This window comes from Ceratotherium simum, chromosome 16 (genome assembly GCF_057802395.1).
Source record: "Ceratotherium simum simum isolate JZ-2026a chromosome 16, ASM5780239v1, whole genome shotgun sequence".
Classification (NCBI taxonomy): Eukaryota; Metazoa; Chordata; class Mammalia; order Perissodactyla; family Rhinocerotidae; genus Ceratotherium; species Ceratotherium simum.
The window spans coordinates 5049578-5067282 of NC_141915.1; the positions used below are offsets into that span (position 1 = coordinate 5049578).

The 17705-nt window shown below is 52.8% G+C and overlaps 1 protein-coding gene across 1 annotated transcript in view; it reads right to left on the reverse strand.

Annotated features, from left to right (window-relative positions):
• Positions 1 to 11227, reverse strand: part of LOC101404033 (heparan sulfate glucosamine 3-O-sulfotransferase 3B1) — a 40446-nt gene extending 29219 nt beyond the window's left edge. The window contains exon 1 of the mRNA XM_004433044.3: positions 10320 to 11227. Coding sequence (XP_004433101.1) covers positions 10320 to 10873 — 554 coding nt within the window. The 5' untranslated portion in view covers positions 10874 to 11227. The remainder of the gene's footprint in view (positions 1 to 10319) is intronic.
• Positions 11228 to 17705: the final 6478 nt, after the last annotated feature.

Consider the following 17705-nt stretch of genomic DNA (forward strand, 5'->3'; position numbering starts at 1 on the left):
AACAGGTGAGAGAGAAGAGATGGGCCTGCAAATGAGGAAATGGAAGGAGGCTGCGGTCAGAGAAGGGGCGTCAAATAGACAGATCATAGGGTTGGAGCAAGGGCGACAGGGACGGGCGACGTGAAAGCAATGGGGTGGAGCAGGGACGGCACGCATGAAGACCGCCACCATCAACGCAGACGCCGTTGCAACAGGGATGGGGCTGAGAAGTGAGTTTGGAGAGCAAAGGAAACAGTAGGGATAGGGACAGAAAAAGAGAGGAAAAATATAATCTTGGGAGACTTTCACGTGGAAAAGTCTGTGTCTTTGGGGGGAAAGAAACAACAAAAGAGATGGCCTAAACTGGTCCAGAAGGAACATCAGGTCCAATTTCTGCCCGGTATGCAAGCTCCCGTTGTGGAGTCTGATGGGCCCTCAGGGAGGCGTTGGGTTCAAGAGGCTGAGCCACCCACAGATACAGCTTTATGACCTTAGGCAACCTCTGCCGGCTTCCCCTTCCTCCTCCACAACATGGGGACAATCACACAGGGCCTTTCGCACTAAGCTGAAATGAGCCCAGGCCCTCCCTCCCTTTCCCTCTGCAATCACCGGGTAACTGACACACCCTCTCCTTCTTCTTCCCTCCTTAGCTCTCTTTGGAAAGCTCCTGGAAAAGTAAAACACAAAATCACATTTGTTAATTTGTACTATTTTATTACACGCTTCCTCCTCTCCTTCAGATGGTTTTTAGATTTATTCACAATTGAGCAGGACTAATGATTTTTTTAAATCAATGCTTAAATTGCATGGAGACCTCTGTGAGCCTGTAGATTTTAGTTCACCGACTAAAACCGGCCCCTCAAGCACAAGCTCATGTCTCTAGTACTTGCTCAGTACCTCGAGGGCTGCTTGGTACAGCACTTGATAACAGTGAGTGCTCAGACAGGGCATTGTTAGGGCCAGGACATCATTCTGTACCACACTATACCTGTGGATGCACGTCATTACACGTTTGTCAAATCCATAAAATGTACCTCATCCAGAGTGAACCCTAACGTAAACCATGGACTTTGGATGATGATGATGTGTCAGGGGAGGTTCATGGATGTGACAATGTCCCACTCTGATGCTGCATGCTGATGGTGGGGGAGGCTGTGCATGTGTGAGGGCAGGGCGTATATGGAAACGGTCTTTTCACTCAATTTTGCTGTGAACTTAAAACTGCTCTAAAAAATAAAGTCTATACATTTAAAAAAACTAAGGGCTCAATAAATCCTTGTTAGATAAGTGGGAAAAAAAATAGATCAACATGATTTATAAGAACGTATTATTCACTGACTATAGAAGAAGACTTAAAATGGTCACCTTTCTCTTCCTCTATTAAGTATTTCAAGTCGATGACAAAGTAGCGATCAGCTTTCCTACCTGACTCTCTCCCAACCCCTCCCACACACCCCCACTCACCCACTGGGGCTTCCGTAAGAGCTCTTCGCTGGGAACAGGATGTTTACTTCTTTGTGTATCTGTGCTAACTGGCAGCACCAGCGTATGCTAAGTGCCTGGAGACTTGGGAACAATCAGACGGAGGGCACCAGGGACAGAACAGCACACATCAAGAGGAATGGCTGGGCTGAGCCAGGACGAATTTCCAGCCAGAGAGGCGAGGAGGGGGGAGAGGGGGAGGCCTTTCAGCTGGGGGAAGGCACCAGGAGTGATCTGGGGGTGAATTACTGTTCTCTAATTGTTGCCTCAGTGTGGGGTCTCCCGGGGTGGGGAGGGGGGAGATACTTTAATGGACCATGGACCAAATCCTGCATTTCTTCAACATCCCCTGCAATAATGAGCAATGGCCTTCCTGCCCTTTTAACAAAGGTCATCTCCTGCAGCTCCGCAAAAACTTCCAGAAACCAAGGTTGCCTCCTCCAAACCCACAACATAGTTCTCAGGGCCACTGTGTACATCCCACCTCAGTGGAGGCTTTTTCGGGCTGGATTCCAGCTCCGACAGCACTAGAGGAGGGTAAGCTTGTCAGCGCCCAGACAACCCCTTCCACCCTGCAGGCGGAAAGGCGCTTCCAGGTCGCCCAGGCGGAGCCATTCCTTCCCCCTCTGAGTAGGGGCAGCTGCAGACTGTGGCCACAGGGGCGGAGGAAGGAGGGTGTGCCCTGGAGCAGCGGGGGAGGGGGCGGGCCACCTGGTCCCAGTCCAGCGGCGATTTGGGAATCTGAAGGGAGCTTGAGAGTTATGTGCCTTTTCCTTTCCCTCCTCTCCTCCCTGTCCGACTCTTTCCCACTTTCTCTCTTCATCCTGTCATTTAACGAGCCACATTATGGAAATGAAGCTATCTATGGTTATCTTCTGAATTTGGTGGATCGCATTTTAGACACCCATTACAGAAGTGGATGAACTGAGGATTATCTCTTTCTTTCCCCCAAAGAAAAAAGGGGGAGGAGGGAGAAAGGAACGAAACGTGCTGATTGAAAACTGACTCCATTGCTTCACTTCCTTGCGAGCAAGCCCACCCTCTCCTCGCCCCAAAATAAGGCCCTTAAAGACCAAGTTCCCTCGTCCGGCCCTGAAGAATTCATTCATTCATTCATTCAGGCCCACATCCCAACGCCCCGGGTGCAGGGAAGGCCACACCGCCTCTGATCCCACTGCTCCACCCAACAAACACCTCTGCTCCAGGACGCAGGCACATCTGTGCAGGAGGGTTTACAAAGGACAAAGGGAGAGGGAAAAAAGGAAGGAAGCACAGTAGATCAGCTGATAAGCTCGGCTCGGAAAGCGGCGGCGGCTCATAACCGACGCAGCCGGCGGGAGAGGATGCGAGCGGCGGGGAAAGCCTGGCCGGCCAGGCCGGGGCACGCCGCTCCGCCCGCCCCTCTGGGCGGGGCTAGGCGCAGGCGGGACGCCATTGGTCTCCGGGCAGCAACTCGGACCAATCAGCGCGGGGCAGGGGCCCGCCGGCACCGCCCACCGCGAGCGCGGGCCGCCCGGCAGGGCTCAGGCCAACAGGTGAGGCCGGCGCGCGGAGCTCGGGCTGGTCACGTGGCCGCGGCCGGCGCCCCGCGGGGCGGAGGGGCAGCCCCGCCCCCAGCACGAGGAAGCTCCGCCATCTGTCTCCGGGGCGCGGCGGTCCTGGGACCAGACGCGGTGATCCCGCGCGACACAGGGGCCGTGCTGACTGCCTCCCGAGGCCCGGCCGCGGAGCCATTTTCTCTGGCATCGGCGGCGCTCGGCCGCCCTTCCAGAACCGCGGTGGGCGCGAACGCTCCTCTGGCTGCCGCAGCGCAGAGCCACGTGGCCACGTGGGGCCTGTCTGGGGCCTTGTTGGACACCCTGTCACCAGACCTTTCCTCCTGCCCCCATCACTAAATCAAGAGTGTGCGTGAAGAATCGGCTGCTTCCCTCCCCAATATATTTTTTTCACTCTCCATTTGTTGCCCAAGCCTCATACTGCCCAGAACAATCTTTCAGCATTCTATGGGGTTCTAAGCAAGTGTAACCGTGTTATGGACTGTGGGACCAAGATTTGGGAAAAAACAGGGATTCTCAATCACAGGCCCCCAAGTTGCTTGATGAACGCACATGGAATCATTCACAGTCTGGTGAAAGGTGTTTAAAAATACTGACCTCTTGGCAAGAAATAGTCTAGCATGGGCTGAGATACAATCAATTTGATGTTAAACCGGAGTCTTATTTTAAGACATCTGCTATATTTAGAAGAAAAAAATTTTATTCCAAGAGCTTATCTGTTCTGTAACAAATTTATCAACTTAAAGTCACAGTGAACGTGTGTGTGTATGCGTGTATACACACACACACAATTTTCTAATGCAGGTACAAAATATAAATTCCTCTCTGGCAACACTCTTTAACCAGCTCTGTCACCACAAATCCACACTCATAAATTTTAAAAGAAGCTCTCTTTGGGAGGTGAGCAAACTCTTAAACAGCTTTGCTATTTAAACATGTTTCATCCATGACACAGGAAGTAAATTTTTTCAATGACCTGGTAACTTACGCTATTTTTAATATTTTTCAAGTCACACAAATGCATATTTAAAGGAAGAATTTAAGATATAGATATAATATAAATTAAATATCTCTTATCTATGTGCAAAGAAAATTAATGGGGGGCTTTATTAGCATTAGCAGTATTTTAACACATAGCCTCTTGACTGCAATGAAAATTATTTATCATCATGTTATTAAGCTGGTAATTGCTTCTCACATCCTAAACTTTCCCCCAAATCTAAAATCAGAAAGAAAAATCAATAGCCACCAACATCAGTGTTATTGGATGTTAGTTTTATTTTGGTACAGTTTGAGAGGAATATGAGAGTTCTAACAAGGTAATGTTTTAAATATTAGAAAAAATTTCATGCTCTACTTACACGTAGTTTTCAAAGATATCAGTATCTCATTTCTTTTCTGTCATGGTGAATGTTTTCATTTGACATAGGCAACATATTGTATTCATTACCCTTGAAAATATGCCCCATACTTAGGGATTTCATTTTGCTGGGATTCCTGACTATCACGACAGTCCAGGGCTGAAATTTCCCTTACTGTCTGAAATCATTGACTGTTAAATGAGAGAGGTAGCGCCCTATTTGGAAACTAACTCTATTCAGAGCAAAAGAAATGCTCATTATGCTCTGCTTTTAGAGTGGACATTTTGTGTTCCTGTCAATCAACTTAATTTCCATGTTCATAGAGTGAGAACATAAAGTATTCAAAAACTACTGACATAGAAAGCAGTCAGCAAGCAGTCTGAGTCACGGACTTCAGTTCTGAAGCTTTAAATAAATGCCACTTCTCTGATTCATAACACTAACTGACTGGTGGGGTTTTTTTTTAAATTCCTGGTGTGCTTTTAATTCTAAATAATGTTAGTGATTCAAAGGGTCATCTTATATAATCAGGAAACCTTATGTCCTACAGCATGTTTTAAACAGAAAGGTAAATCAGCATAGATATTTAGGATGAGGTTTTGTGACATACTGATTTTTAAAAATATCTAAAAGTTTTTCTTCAAACAAGATAAAACACCAAACTAGAAAAACAGAAGCTGTGACAGGTCATTTTAAAATTTCAAATAATACAACTTTAGCTTGGAAAATGTCTTTTACAAATATTAGTCTATATTAAATCATAAATTTTCAATAATCAGGCTCCATTAAAAAGGCAAAATCTAATTAGCTTAGTCAAATTGTAGTATTTTGATAAATATTTTTTAACACATGGGCTGCAACCTAATTTTTAAAGACCTGTTCAATAATAATGTATCATTTGGAAGATAGTAAGTGTAATTTAATTCATTCATTTCAGCATTTTATTTATCTAAAACAATAGGTTGCTATTAAATATTGACTAGTTCATTAACTCAGAGCATCTGGGAAAACACTTATGATTAGGTTAATTTATGTTATATTTTCCCCTCAACTTGTAAAAGATTAATCAACCATTTTATGGTCTAATTTAGGTGCCTAATTAAAAACAGAGTTCCACACATGCTACACTGTCCTGCTAATAAATCTTGACAGCTTTGTAACATGATGGTTTGTATTTCAAATTGTTGCATACAAATGTAGATTTTTGATCTTCACCCAGCAGCTTGAAGTGAGTGACATACTCGGTTTAAACTGCAGGACTGAGAAAGTGCAATTACTTCAAAAAGGATTATCCCCAATCAGATCTTATCTTAAATTTCCCTTAGTGAAGACAGAAACAGGCTTGGCCACCAAGTCTTTAGAAACAGACTAGGAAAATAGGGGAGAAATTAGTTTTCTCAGCATTTGTTAAATTAAAAATGTAGAGAAAGTTGCTATTTTCAGCTATTAGCTTTTAAAAGTGAGGTTTTCTGAAGTTACCAGGTTTCAGAATCTAATTTGTAAGAAATCTACCCAAGAGTGTTAGTTATAACTGCCTTCTGGTTATTGAGTACAAGTTTTCAGTCTGGGAGTGGGGCACTGGAGTTTCTTTAAATGAATGAACTCCTTCCTAGGAATTGAAACATCTCATGTAACCCTACGTCCTCCCACCCCTGTCAGCCTTAAAAAGGGCACATGGAAGAGAAAAAATCTACTCAGTACGGACACTCGCTATGTTTTCTCAGCCTTTATACTTCAGGGATATTTTTGTCATTTTACTGACTCCTTTGACTCGGTCCTGAGCAGGCAGAGAAATGATATTGCCATGGTGATGTAATTATCCTCACTCTAGTTATAAGCCCACTTTGGATGTAGTACTAGCCTGCTCTAGAGCTGACCTAGTCTTTTAAAGTGAATGACAAAGTGAGCAATCCACGCCAAGGTCATGCAGGTGCCCCAGAAAAGTCAAACTCTTTTAAAGCAAATCCAGTTTTGAACTCATCATCTATGACCAACATTACATCTTGGTCACTTAAGCGAGGGAACATGGCACAGAGTGACCTCTGGAGCAGGACCGCCTGGGCTGGTGTATCAGCTTTGCCATTTTCCAGCTGTGAGACCATGAGCAAGTTGCTTAACCTCTCTGTGCCTGTTGCCTCATCTGTACTAGTACCTACTTCACAGGATTGTAATGAGGATTAAATTTGCTCATCCTGTAAAAGTTGCAACAGTGCCTGGCACCGAGGGAAAACATTCAGTAAGTGTTAGCTACCAACGTTATTAAACCACACACACACTATACCCTTTTTAATGTGGCCAGAGCATTGAAGTGTCAGCTTATTTTGTACAACCAAAAATGGAAAGAGGAGTCAAGGTGAGGAGGGAGTTTCTGCCACTGTCAATTCTAGGGCATATTTCTATATAAAAAAATAATAATCATACAGTATTTGGCTAACTTAATTCCCAAGCTGAGATCATTAAAATTCATGAAAACCTACCAAACTAAAGCCAAATCAAAATGAGAAACTTATTAAAGAATGTATATATTTAATTTTAGACCATTCAAAGTTTAAATCAATATTCAGAGCATGCATGTACAGGACACTGCTCTCTCCGTCTCCTCCTGCACGACGGCCCCATGTTCCTCAAACACCCTCACACCCGGGGTACAGGAGAGAAAGGCCAGTTTCTCCAAGAGTCCTGAGAGGCCACTCAGTGCATCCTCATCAGCACCTGATAAATTGGGGAGGCCTGACTGGAGAAAGAGAGCTGGGCAATGAACTGGAAAAGTAAACCCACAAGAGTCTTACTCCCAGACTGAAACAAACTCGGGTTCCAGGACAGATGGGCCGCACGTATCAACACGCTGGATTTTTGCAGCAGATAAGGGAGCGGAAAAGCTCCCGCTCTCTGGCCGGTGCCGACATCAGCTCTGCGCCGCCAGCACGGGGGGCTCCATCCACCATGATCTCCCCTGTTGGAGCTGATGGTTACGCCAAGTAGAAGGAACTACAATCAAATTCTGAGACTTCCTGCAAATCCGTCCAGGCCCTAGGCTACCGGTTAGGCCACTAGCAAGATCGTGAATCAACCGATAAACCCATTAACGACTCGCTCAGACACAGCCAGGATCTCGTTCTCCAACCCATTAGAATGCTGACCCCCGGATTCAACCATCCGTGCCCATAGTTTTTTAATGCCTTCAAAATGTCTAAATGCCTTCAAAATGTCTCCCCCTCTCTCTTATTTTCTAGTTTTGAGGACTTGTTTTAACCGCGTTTCTGAACTGCACCTCTCTCTGGTTAATTATTATTTATACTCTTCTCCAATCTGCTGCCTGATTGTAGGACGGAGCGGGAGATACCACACCTCCCGCGGGCACCAGGGCGGGGCCGAGCGCACAGAGCTCCAGCGAGGTGCAGGGTGCTCCCCGGGCACCAGATTTTAGGAAAAGAGTTCTCCATCAAGCGTCTCCTCCCGCTGTTTAAAGTGTCTGTTTAAAGTTAAAACGGCCGCCTTCAAAATAATTAAGTCCATATATTTGCCCGACATCCAGAATATTCATTAATTAAAAATTTTTAATTAAGCAGATGCCATTAAAGGCTTTTTTTTTCTTCCCTTAAAAAAATGCACTGACCCTGCGGGCACGCCCGGCGCTGATGGAGCAGCCCCGGGAACGCAGCGTCCGGGGCGAGTCGCTGTGTCTGCAGTTTGCTCCTCCCGCCACCCGGTCCGCGGGGTCACCGCCGCGGGCCCCGGGCCTCTTGGCCCCGACAGTCCAGGTCGTCCGTGTAGGGAGACGGCTCGGGAGGATGGTGAACGTCCCGCCTCCCGCGGCCCGGCCAAGCCCCCGCGGTCCCCGAGACCAGCCTCCCCGCGCGGCCGCCCGCATCGCGGCCCCGGACGCCTGTTCCGCCCGAGGCTCCGGGGCTGCGTTCCCAGCTGCAAGCGCCGCGAGGGTTTCCAGTGCGACTCGGTTCTTTATTCGGTGTTTTTGAGTTAATCAAAAGGTACGTGGCAGGTGGAGGGCGGCCGCCTAGGAGACTGCGCGAATCTTCCTGTGGGGATTTCCACGGCCTGCCCCAGTTGCTTCTAAAACCGCCTGACATTAAGGGTTCCCTTCTTTTCCTGCCAGTTCCTCCCAATCCGGCCCCCAGTGCGTCTGATCTCAGAATATCTTGGGCTGCCTCCGGCCTCTCTCTGGTGGCTTCCACCTGGAAGGGCGCTAGTTATATAGCCTGCCATCGCGGCCCCGGAATCATCCTCCCAGGAGGAGGAGGAGTGTTGGGGGTAGAAGTAATAACAACAATACAGTCGATGATGACAATAACTAACAATTAGAGAGAACCCCTGTGCCAGCCCGACACCTGAGCGCACCAGCGCCTTCACTCCTTCCTGCCCTGTGGAGACCCACTACACAGATGAGAGCACTGAGGCTCAACGCGCCTAGCAAGCCGCCAGAGCCAGGACGTGATTCCAGACGCCGGTCTCCAGAGCCCCCATTCTTAAGAACTGGTGTCCGCGGCGTGAAGGGTGACTGTCACGGCTGGCTTAACTTGCAGACTTGGGCAACTCCTGACAATAATGAAAACATTAAGGACAAAAGTGGGGGCGAGGCTGGGAAGAGAGCGGTTTTAATCCGCTGGGTCAGCCCCCTTTTATCTTCCAGCTTCTCCCGTCCAGACAGGGGGGATGGGGGCGGGGACTGGGGTTCGGTTCGACTCTCCCCTTTTGTTTGCCAAAGTCTCCAGCCTCCTGGAGGCTGATTGGGCCTGGAGGGGTATCGGGGACTCGAGCCGTGCTTGTGGGTGTTGCGGGGTTGATGACCGGAAAGAACGGGTGGGAGCCGCCGGCCAGACCCCTGGTTACCGACGAGGTTTCCGAAGGCCGGAGTCTGGACCCCCTGCCCACCCACACCGGAAGCTCGGTCATCCCAACAGCTCACCCCAAACACCAGTAGCTGCGGGAAGCGTTGGGCAGAGGTCGTGATTATGACCCCGGGGACCGCTCTCCCTTTGGAACCCACCCCAAAACCTAGTTTCTGGAAGCCCCGACCTCCCGGCAACCTGCATTTCTCAATCAATGGGCCCCGAATATTCTTTGAGCCCGGACGCGTAAGGGGCCTGCGGAGACACGGTCCCTGCCCTCGCTCTCCCAGCGCCCGGGCGCAGGAGGCGGAAACGGACGGGCCAAGCCCCGGGCGCCGAGAAACCTTCAAAGCTGCGCGCCGCCCGCGCCGGCTGCAGTGCGCGTCTTTGCCCGACAGGGACCAGCACCGCTCCACGCTCCGCGCCGCCCGCGCGCCAGCCAGGCGGAGGCGCCGGGCCACTCGCCCGGCTCACCCTCCGGAGCCCAAGCTGCTCGCCCGCTGAGCCTCTTCGGGTTCCAGCAAGGAGGAGGACTGCAACAAAAAAGTTACCAGACTCCCCGCGACCTCGGCAGACTGCGTCGCTCCCATCCCCCATCCCCATCTGGGGAGCAGAAGCTGCTCTGGAAGTCGGTCTAGGGCGGAGACCGCGACCGGCAGGGCGCACATCCTCCGGGGCTCCAAAAGGAAAAATATAATACGCGCAGTACTGGATTGATTCGTTTGGGACATGGCCACAGTTAGAGTGTTGCGCGCTTCCCTGAGCGCCGTCCCAGTCGCTGCCCCCCTTTTCTGAGGAGAGCTCGCATGATTAATTCTAGGGCACTGTGGGCCACGGAGCCGCCAGAGCTCCTCGAGAAGTTTCTGTGGATTGTGGCGAGAGCGAAGCCCCGCGCACCCGGTACCGCGCTGGGGCAGGATCCTTGGCGCCGCGGGCCAGCAACTCGCCGTCGTTCCTCCGCCGCACCCCCCAACCCCCGCCTCCCCGAGTGGTCCGAGGCTGTACCCCTGTCACTTCCCCAGCACATGCCACGTCTCTCTCCTCTCCTGGTCTGGATCGCAGCTGGCGCCACTGGCCCTGGTGGGGAAACTCACCGGTACCAGGCGAGGCCCTTGTCGTAGCTGCGGTCGAAGAAGTGGGGCTCGGCGCCCACGGCGCGCACGTCGGGGTGCACGCGCAGGAACTCCAGCAGCGCCCGCGTGCCGCCCTTCTTCACGCCGATGATGATGGCCTGCGGCAGCTGCTTGCTCCCGGACCCACTAAAGAAGCTGGAGATGGAGCTGGGGGAGTCCAGCGCCTCGGGACTCGGCTCCTCCTGGCTCGCGGCGCCCTCGTCCGTCTCCTTGCCCGCAGCCAACGGGGTGGCCGGTGCCGCTTGGAACGGCAGCCTGAGGGGAGTCCCGTCCGGACCTGTGGCCAGGACTGGCGGGGCGTGGGCGGCGCGGGACCCCGAGCCCAGCAGCAGCAGCCCGGGCGCGGCGGCGCACGAGCCGGCGCACGAGTACAGGAACATGTAGAGCCAGACGCAGAGCATGGCGAAGAGCAGCGCGAGCTTCCTCCTCACCGGTGGCGGGGGCGGCGGCGGCTGCGGCAGGAGCCTGCCGGGGACATCGAGGCAGGATCGGCCGCCGCTCAGGCGCTGCCCCATGCGCTGCCCGCGGGCGCGGCGAGGGGCATGGCTCAGCACATGGCGCGGGTCCCGCCGGAGGATGCGCGCGGAGAGAGTTCCCTGGCCGGCTGGACGCCCGGGTGGTTCGGTTTATTGCCCCCGCGCGCCCGCGGCCGCCGCTGCTGCTGCTGCTGCTCTCCCCCAGGTGGCGGCGGCAGCTGTGGCGGCGGCGGCTTTTGACATGTTGCCCGGGAGGAGCCGCAACTGGAACGAAAGTCTGGGTGGCGGCAACTGCTGGCCGAGGGGCTGCTCCTGCGGCGCGACGCCCCGCTCGGGGCCAGGAGAACGCTGCACTCCTGCACCCTGGCCACTCCAGACGGTGTGCACGGCCGCTCGCCGGGGCTGCCTCTTCGCCGTCCCGCGAACTGAGCCTTGAGAGCAGCCCCGGCGCTTCCCCGCGGAGGCTGCGAAGGAGAACTGCGCAGGAAGGGCGCCGCGGATCGAGGTGGGGTGGGCGGGCCCGGCCTTCCGGAGTGACGGGTCGCTCCACCTACCAGAAACCCCGAGCCCCATGCAAATACGGGCGCTTCGCTGAGGGTTCAGCAGCCAACCGGCTCCCAGTACGTGGGGGTGTGGAGAGTTTGGGGCGGTGGAGAGCGTTCCGGGATTGCTATTGGCTGCAGGACAAGGGGCGGGCTCAGAGGGGCGGAGCCAGAGGCTGGTGACAGGAGCAGATGGTGGGAAGGATGCTGAAGTTGACCCAGCGCTGGGAGAGGTCTGACCCCACCGATTGGTGCGCTCCGGCAGCAGCGCGCATTTCCGCACTCGCTCCCCAGGAGCCAGCTTTGGCTGTAGTTGCCCTGATGTCTGAACGCGAATCCTCGTCCAGATGTTTCGCGGGCGGGCTCGTGATTGTGTGTGTGCGTGTCGTGGAGTAGGTAGGGGGTCGGAGAAGCGAGAGTCAGGCGGGAGATACAGGCAGCCCCCGAACCCGCCCGTCCCATGCTGGGGACTCGGAGGGAAGCCCCTCCCGAACAGACACCGGTTTAGGAAGTTTAAATGGAAAGCATATTTGGAAATCACTGTCAACTTTTTTTTAAGTCTTTCCGTCTAATTCTTTGCAAGGACCTGATCTCTCACGGGCTGCCGGTTGACTGGGATCGGTGTAAACTGTCCTCAGGAAAAACCTTCCTTAGCTTCCCAAACTGCTAGGGAAAGGTCGGGAGAGCGAAAGGAGAAATCAACAGGGAGGTAGAGGCTGGTGAAGAGTTTCCTGGCCGAAAAATGATTGTGAACGTCACGTGTAGAAAGTTTTGTCCCGATATGAGTTTGTTGGGGACGTTAGGTTTAAGAAAATGTTCTGTCTTCCCTTTTCCCGTAATAAATATTAAAGCCAACATTTGCCTTCATTTAGGAGACAGTTTGGTTTGCTGATGTTACTCTAATAGGTGTTGTTTTTTCCCACCGATTTTTTTTAAGTCAGACGTCAACTTGGAGCAAATCGATCACTAGCTGCGTTTATTTAGTAGTCAAAGTTCACTGGAAGCCGCTCTCCCCTGTTCCCTTTCGCAAAATGACCTGCCGGCCCCGGGTGGGGGCGGAGGATCCGAGCTTCCGAGGACCTGCCCGAGAAGCGCCGCGCCCTGCTGCATTCTTGCCCGGCGTTTGGACTTAGGAAGCTCGGGATGCTCAGGTTCATCCCGGTGGTGTTCAGAAACTTATCGATGCCTGCAACCTGGTCCCTGCGGGGCCAGCGGGCCTCCAAGCCCCGGCTGCGCGCAGTTCTGGGTCAGATAATTCTTTCCGATTCCAACCCCAGCGCAGCCCCCGGGGCTAGTGTCGCCCACCAGGTGACTCACCGAGAGCCGCCGCCCGCGCTGGAGTTCACCGTCCGCGCAGTCGGGCGCGGCGGAACCGACCTGAGCCCTGGTCCCTCTGTCGCGCTGTCCCAGACTAGCCTCCGGCCGCCAGCCCCGCGCACTCTTACTCCTTTCTTGAGTAAACATCCCCAAGTGTCCATAGTCCCCGCAGCCCTACCCCGGTCGGGTTCCCCTCTGTCGGGAGCAAACTGAGAAAGCCAGCCTGCCTTTAGGATTTAAGGTTCGCAAACTTGCGGAGAGAGGTGGCGATGACCCGGGAGGGTTCAGATAACCCAGCGGCCACTGAGGCGCCGACGCGCCCGGGCTGTGCTCCGCGCGACCTCCTTGTGACTACCTTGAGCCCAAGACATTTTCCTACAAAACTGTTGAGGGGGAAATAATTTAGGTCGAGGATTTTCTCCCCCCTTTTATATTAGTAGGGAGAATTTCTTTCAGCGTTTCTTTTCCCCTCTCGCTGGGATGTTGTGTTTGCTCTTCGGAAGAGACTTACTCACCTTTGGTTTTTAAATTTTAATTAATTAATTAACTTATTTATTTTAAACTTCTAAAACAGGAGACTATATTTCTGAGCGTTACGCGACTCTTCATTTTAGATATGTGAGAGGGAAATGTTAGTGTCTCCGAAGAGTGTGTCTTCAAATTCACGTTATTTCGGGGGGAAGTGAAGTTACTGTACTCGATCTTTAGGTTGCTAAGAGTTTGCTGACGTTTGTGGAAATTTGCGGGGAGAGTGGTATTGGTTTACGATTTGTGTGAGTTCAGGCGAATCCTAGCTCCCATGTGGCTAACTTCAGGCCTGATTGGGTGTGAATCTTACAGTTTTTTTTTTAAACGATTTTGATAATCCTGATAAAAATGGTCTTTGTCCTAAGGGTTAGCAAAGTCCTGTGCAAAAGAAAAAAAGTGCAGTTACAAATCGAGGCTGCTGGATATATTTAGGATTTTTTTCTTTCTGGGGGTGAAGGGAGAGAGGGAGTGGAAGCAAAGTCGTGGGCGTCGGAAATTGCTCGGAGTGTTCCGCAGAGCTGAGCACCCCAGAGCCGAGTCGTCGCCAGAGTCCAGCCGGCGCGCGTTCAACCCTCACCACCAGGCACGATGGGGCAGTCCGCGGTGCGCAGCGCCCGGGGTTTCTGCCGCCCCAGGTCGGCTGGTCATCTGGGGCCTGAGCAGCGCCCAGGCGGGCTTTGAAGCGGCAGGGGAACAGGATCTGGGCCGCCACTCGACGCTTTGGCCCACTTCGCCCACTTGGCTGCTCCGCCCTCTGCGCTCCGGGTGCGCCCCGAAATCCCCACGCGCAGCTGCTGGCACAGGCTCCGTCCTTGGCAAACGCCCTCTCCCCCATCGTCCCATTCTGCAGATTCGGAACCCGAGGCTCAATCCTGCACTGAGCCCATGAACCCAGTTTGAGCCTCTGCCCTTTAACCATTGCTCAGCAGTACGGGGTCCTCCCATGCTCGAGCCAGGCCATCAGCAAAGCGCGGCCACCCGAACCGGGAGAAAGGTTTACCCTTGATAAACTTATTCAAATTTTTTTTACTCGGAAAATCTAGAAAGGAGAGAATTCAATTTCAGCATACCTGTGAGGTTTATGTTTTATTTTGGCTGGTTTGTTTGGTATTACCTAATGGGGGTGGTCACCTAGGGCTTCTGAGAGTTCTAATCTGGCAGGCAGCCCCTCTCCTTTAGAAAGGGACAGGGCCGCCTCAGGGAGCCATCTCCTTTTCCTCTTCCCCCAGGTCCTGCTGCCAACGACCCGCTGTGTAACCCCAGTCGTGTCACTCTCTGGCCCTAAAATTCCCCATGTGTAAAATAGGGGACTTGAGCCAAAAGATCCCCGCGGTATTTTCCGCCTGAAGTTTCTCTGACTCTGGGCTCGGGAGGAGAGGCGCCCGCAGCTGCTCGGGCCCGCCGGCTCCGCCTCCTGACCCGCAGCCTCCCGGGCCGTGCCCCACCGCTGCTCCCAGCCGGGCCGCAAAGGACGCATTTCCTGGGGCTGCCCGAGCCGGTGGCCCCAGCCCCGGTTCCTGTCACCGGAACCCCTACCCTCCTCCCAAACCCCGGCCCCCCGCCAGCGAGGCGTCCCCTCGGGGGTTCGCAGCTGCAAGCTCGCCCCGCCTCCTCCCGTGGCCGGGGGTGCAGGGCGGCGGGCCGGGCTCCGTTCCAATGCCCGCCCGCAAGGGAGCGCTCTGACAGCTGCCGGGTGGCGGGAGGCGGAGCCCGGGCGCCGCGGCCAGCTGGTCTCCCCGGCACACAGGCCAGGCGACTTTCCCTCCAGGCTCAAGCTCCTGCGGCGCCTCCGCGCGCGCCCCGGAACCCCTGCGGCCGCCCGGGTCTCCGGTGTCTGGGCGCGCGGTACGCGCTTCTCCGCGGGGTCGAGGGCGCCGCTCCGCGCGGGGAGCTACTGGCCAGAGGCGGGCATTTGCCCAGCCCCGCGGCTGCCGCTGGTCCAGCAGACGGGGGATTAGAAACTCCTTGGTAAGAGTGGCTGGAGGCTCCACCGAGAGGAAGGAACCGCTTCCCAGCGCTGAGCTCCAGCTGCACCCAAGGGAACGTGCCTGGACCCGCCTCGGACAGACCCACCGCTCCGACCCGGGGCTTTGGGCAGCGGCCGTCACAGTGAAGAGCCCTCTGCAAATCACACAAGAGGGACCACTGCTCGTATCTTATAGATAAAAGAAGTCTGATGCCCAGATTGGTTTGGTGACTTGTGTCCTGAGGAGTCCCAGGTTGCGCGCTGATTCCACATCGGTCCTCCACACTGCTCCCTGCTCTGGGCCGGGAGGGTCCCTTGCCCTCGGGCTGGCGGATAGGGCAGGGAAGGGTAGTGGGAAGACTGAGGGAGAGGAATTGATGTCCGAGGCTCCCTCTTGGCTGGATCATCAAAGGCTGGCTGCTTCCCTCTCCTGGAAGATACAGCGCCCTCAGGAAGTCCTCTCCACACAGCCTTGCTGTCACTAGGTTCTGGAATGGCTGTCCAGGCCCAGGGTAGTAAAGACGGCTCCCCTTAGAGTGCCAAGGCCCTGTGCTGTTCCTGTGTGTTCTCTCCCCCTCCAGTACCTTTGTAAGGAGTCCTTTTATAACACTCTTCTCAAATTACCCAGTAGGAATGTGCCCTGTCTTTCCTGCCAGGACCCTGATGTGTGACACACCAGAGCTGCATTACTTTTCCTAATCTGGTTCCCAGCCACTTCCTGGCTTTGTGACTTTGAATAAGCTACACAACCCTTCTGAGCCTCAGTACCACTGTCTACCATTGTGCTCCTCTCCTGTGAAGCCTTCGGCCATCTGTTCCTGCCTTGTACTCTCCCGGCACAGAGATCCTCCAAAGCCAGTCCTGTCTTCACCCTTCCTGGCCTGAGCCGCCGAGTTGCAGGAGGAAATCATGCTTGGAGATGACTGGTCCCACTTCAGTTTTCCCACCACAAACTTCCTCTGGGCACAGAGAGGCGCCCTGCGCTCCCCCACGTGTCTCCAGGAGGCCCACTTTCTGAATCCCTGAGACAAGCATTTCTTACCTTCTTTCCCACAAGAGACAGCATTTCTCAAAGCTTCTTTGAGAATGTAGATGCTGACACGAGATTGTCTGCTCCTTCCCACCAGCAAAGCTCCACGCTGACTCTGCCCACGCCAGCTCCCTCTTCTTCCGTCTGTGACAACGGAGGAAGCTACAGGCCAGCCCGACACAGAGTGACCTCCATTAGTGCTCTGGATCTCAGCCGCTCCACCTCAAGGATGTCTCTTTTCCCATCCCCTGGCCTCTGAGTCATCATTCTCTCCCTGTGGTGGACACTGTCCATCCAGACCCTGTCAATGAAGGACATGCTACCCCAGCTGCTGCGTGCTGTCAGCACACAGCCTCAGCCGTCAGCCCCTGCACGGTTGCAGAGTTGCTGCAGAGAGCAACTGAGGGTCATGTCCCTTCCCAGGGTGGCCCCATCCAATAACTGGTGCAGGAGGTGAAGGCCTGGTCATCCCAGCCAACTCAACATCTCTGAAGGGCAGTCCGACTCCAGAGCCTCCTGTGGGGCTGGCAGAGGATGCTGGACCTGCATCACAGCTGGCCTTCTCCCCTGCCCGTGCCTGCTTCCTCCTTCTCCCTTCTGCAGATGTTGGTCCCAAGGGCACGCCCTGATAAACATCCTGCTCTTGCCCAGGAACCCCCCAATCCCTCCCTCACTAGGGTATGGTTTGCATCAGCCTCCAAACACACTCTGATTTTTTTGCTCCTCTTCATTGCCAAACACATGTACAGTTTCTACTTTCTCATCTGTCATTTCCTCTTTATTATGCTAGTTTTTTCTTCTTTTTCTTTAATAAAGGAAAAATTTATATAAACACTGGAAAAATCAAATTTGTCAGAAATACAGAATAAAGTATGACTCTCTGACCCCAAACCCCAGATCACTCTCTCCAGAGGCAACCACTGTTGCTAAATATTTTATGCAAGAACAAGTAAGCAAGTATACATTTTTTCTAATGGGAGCATTAAATATTAACATTCTGCCATGATCATTCCATATCTGTGTGTGTGTGTGTGTGTTTAAAAATGCTACCTATATGTAACTTCAATTTAAAAATGAAGGAATTGTTGAAGTAATAAATGCCTCCTTATTCCTGGGAGTATGGTTTCCTAAAAGGTACTTTTAAAGAAGAAAATAAAATGCATGCGTTTGGAGTCATTTTTTTAAAACTACATATTTTACTTATAGACAATATTTATTCACTCCTTGCTTTGAAAAGTGGGTAATGTGCACACTTATTATACTTGTTTTCATTCCTCTAACCTTAAAGAAATTAAGGACTGTGTACTTTATTTGACTTTATCAAGGTTGATAATATGTACTCTTAGCCACGATCCCAGGAGTTGTCTACTCCTAGTTTTATTTTTGTGTGACTCAAGGGAGCCAAGAAATCTGGGAGCTTCATCTTTGATACATGTTGCAGTTGGCTGGAGTTCGTGGAATAATGGTTATTTTTGATGCTGTCTTGAG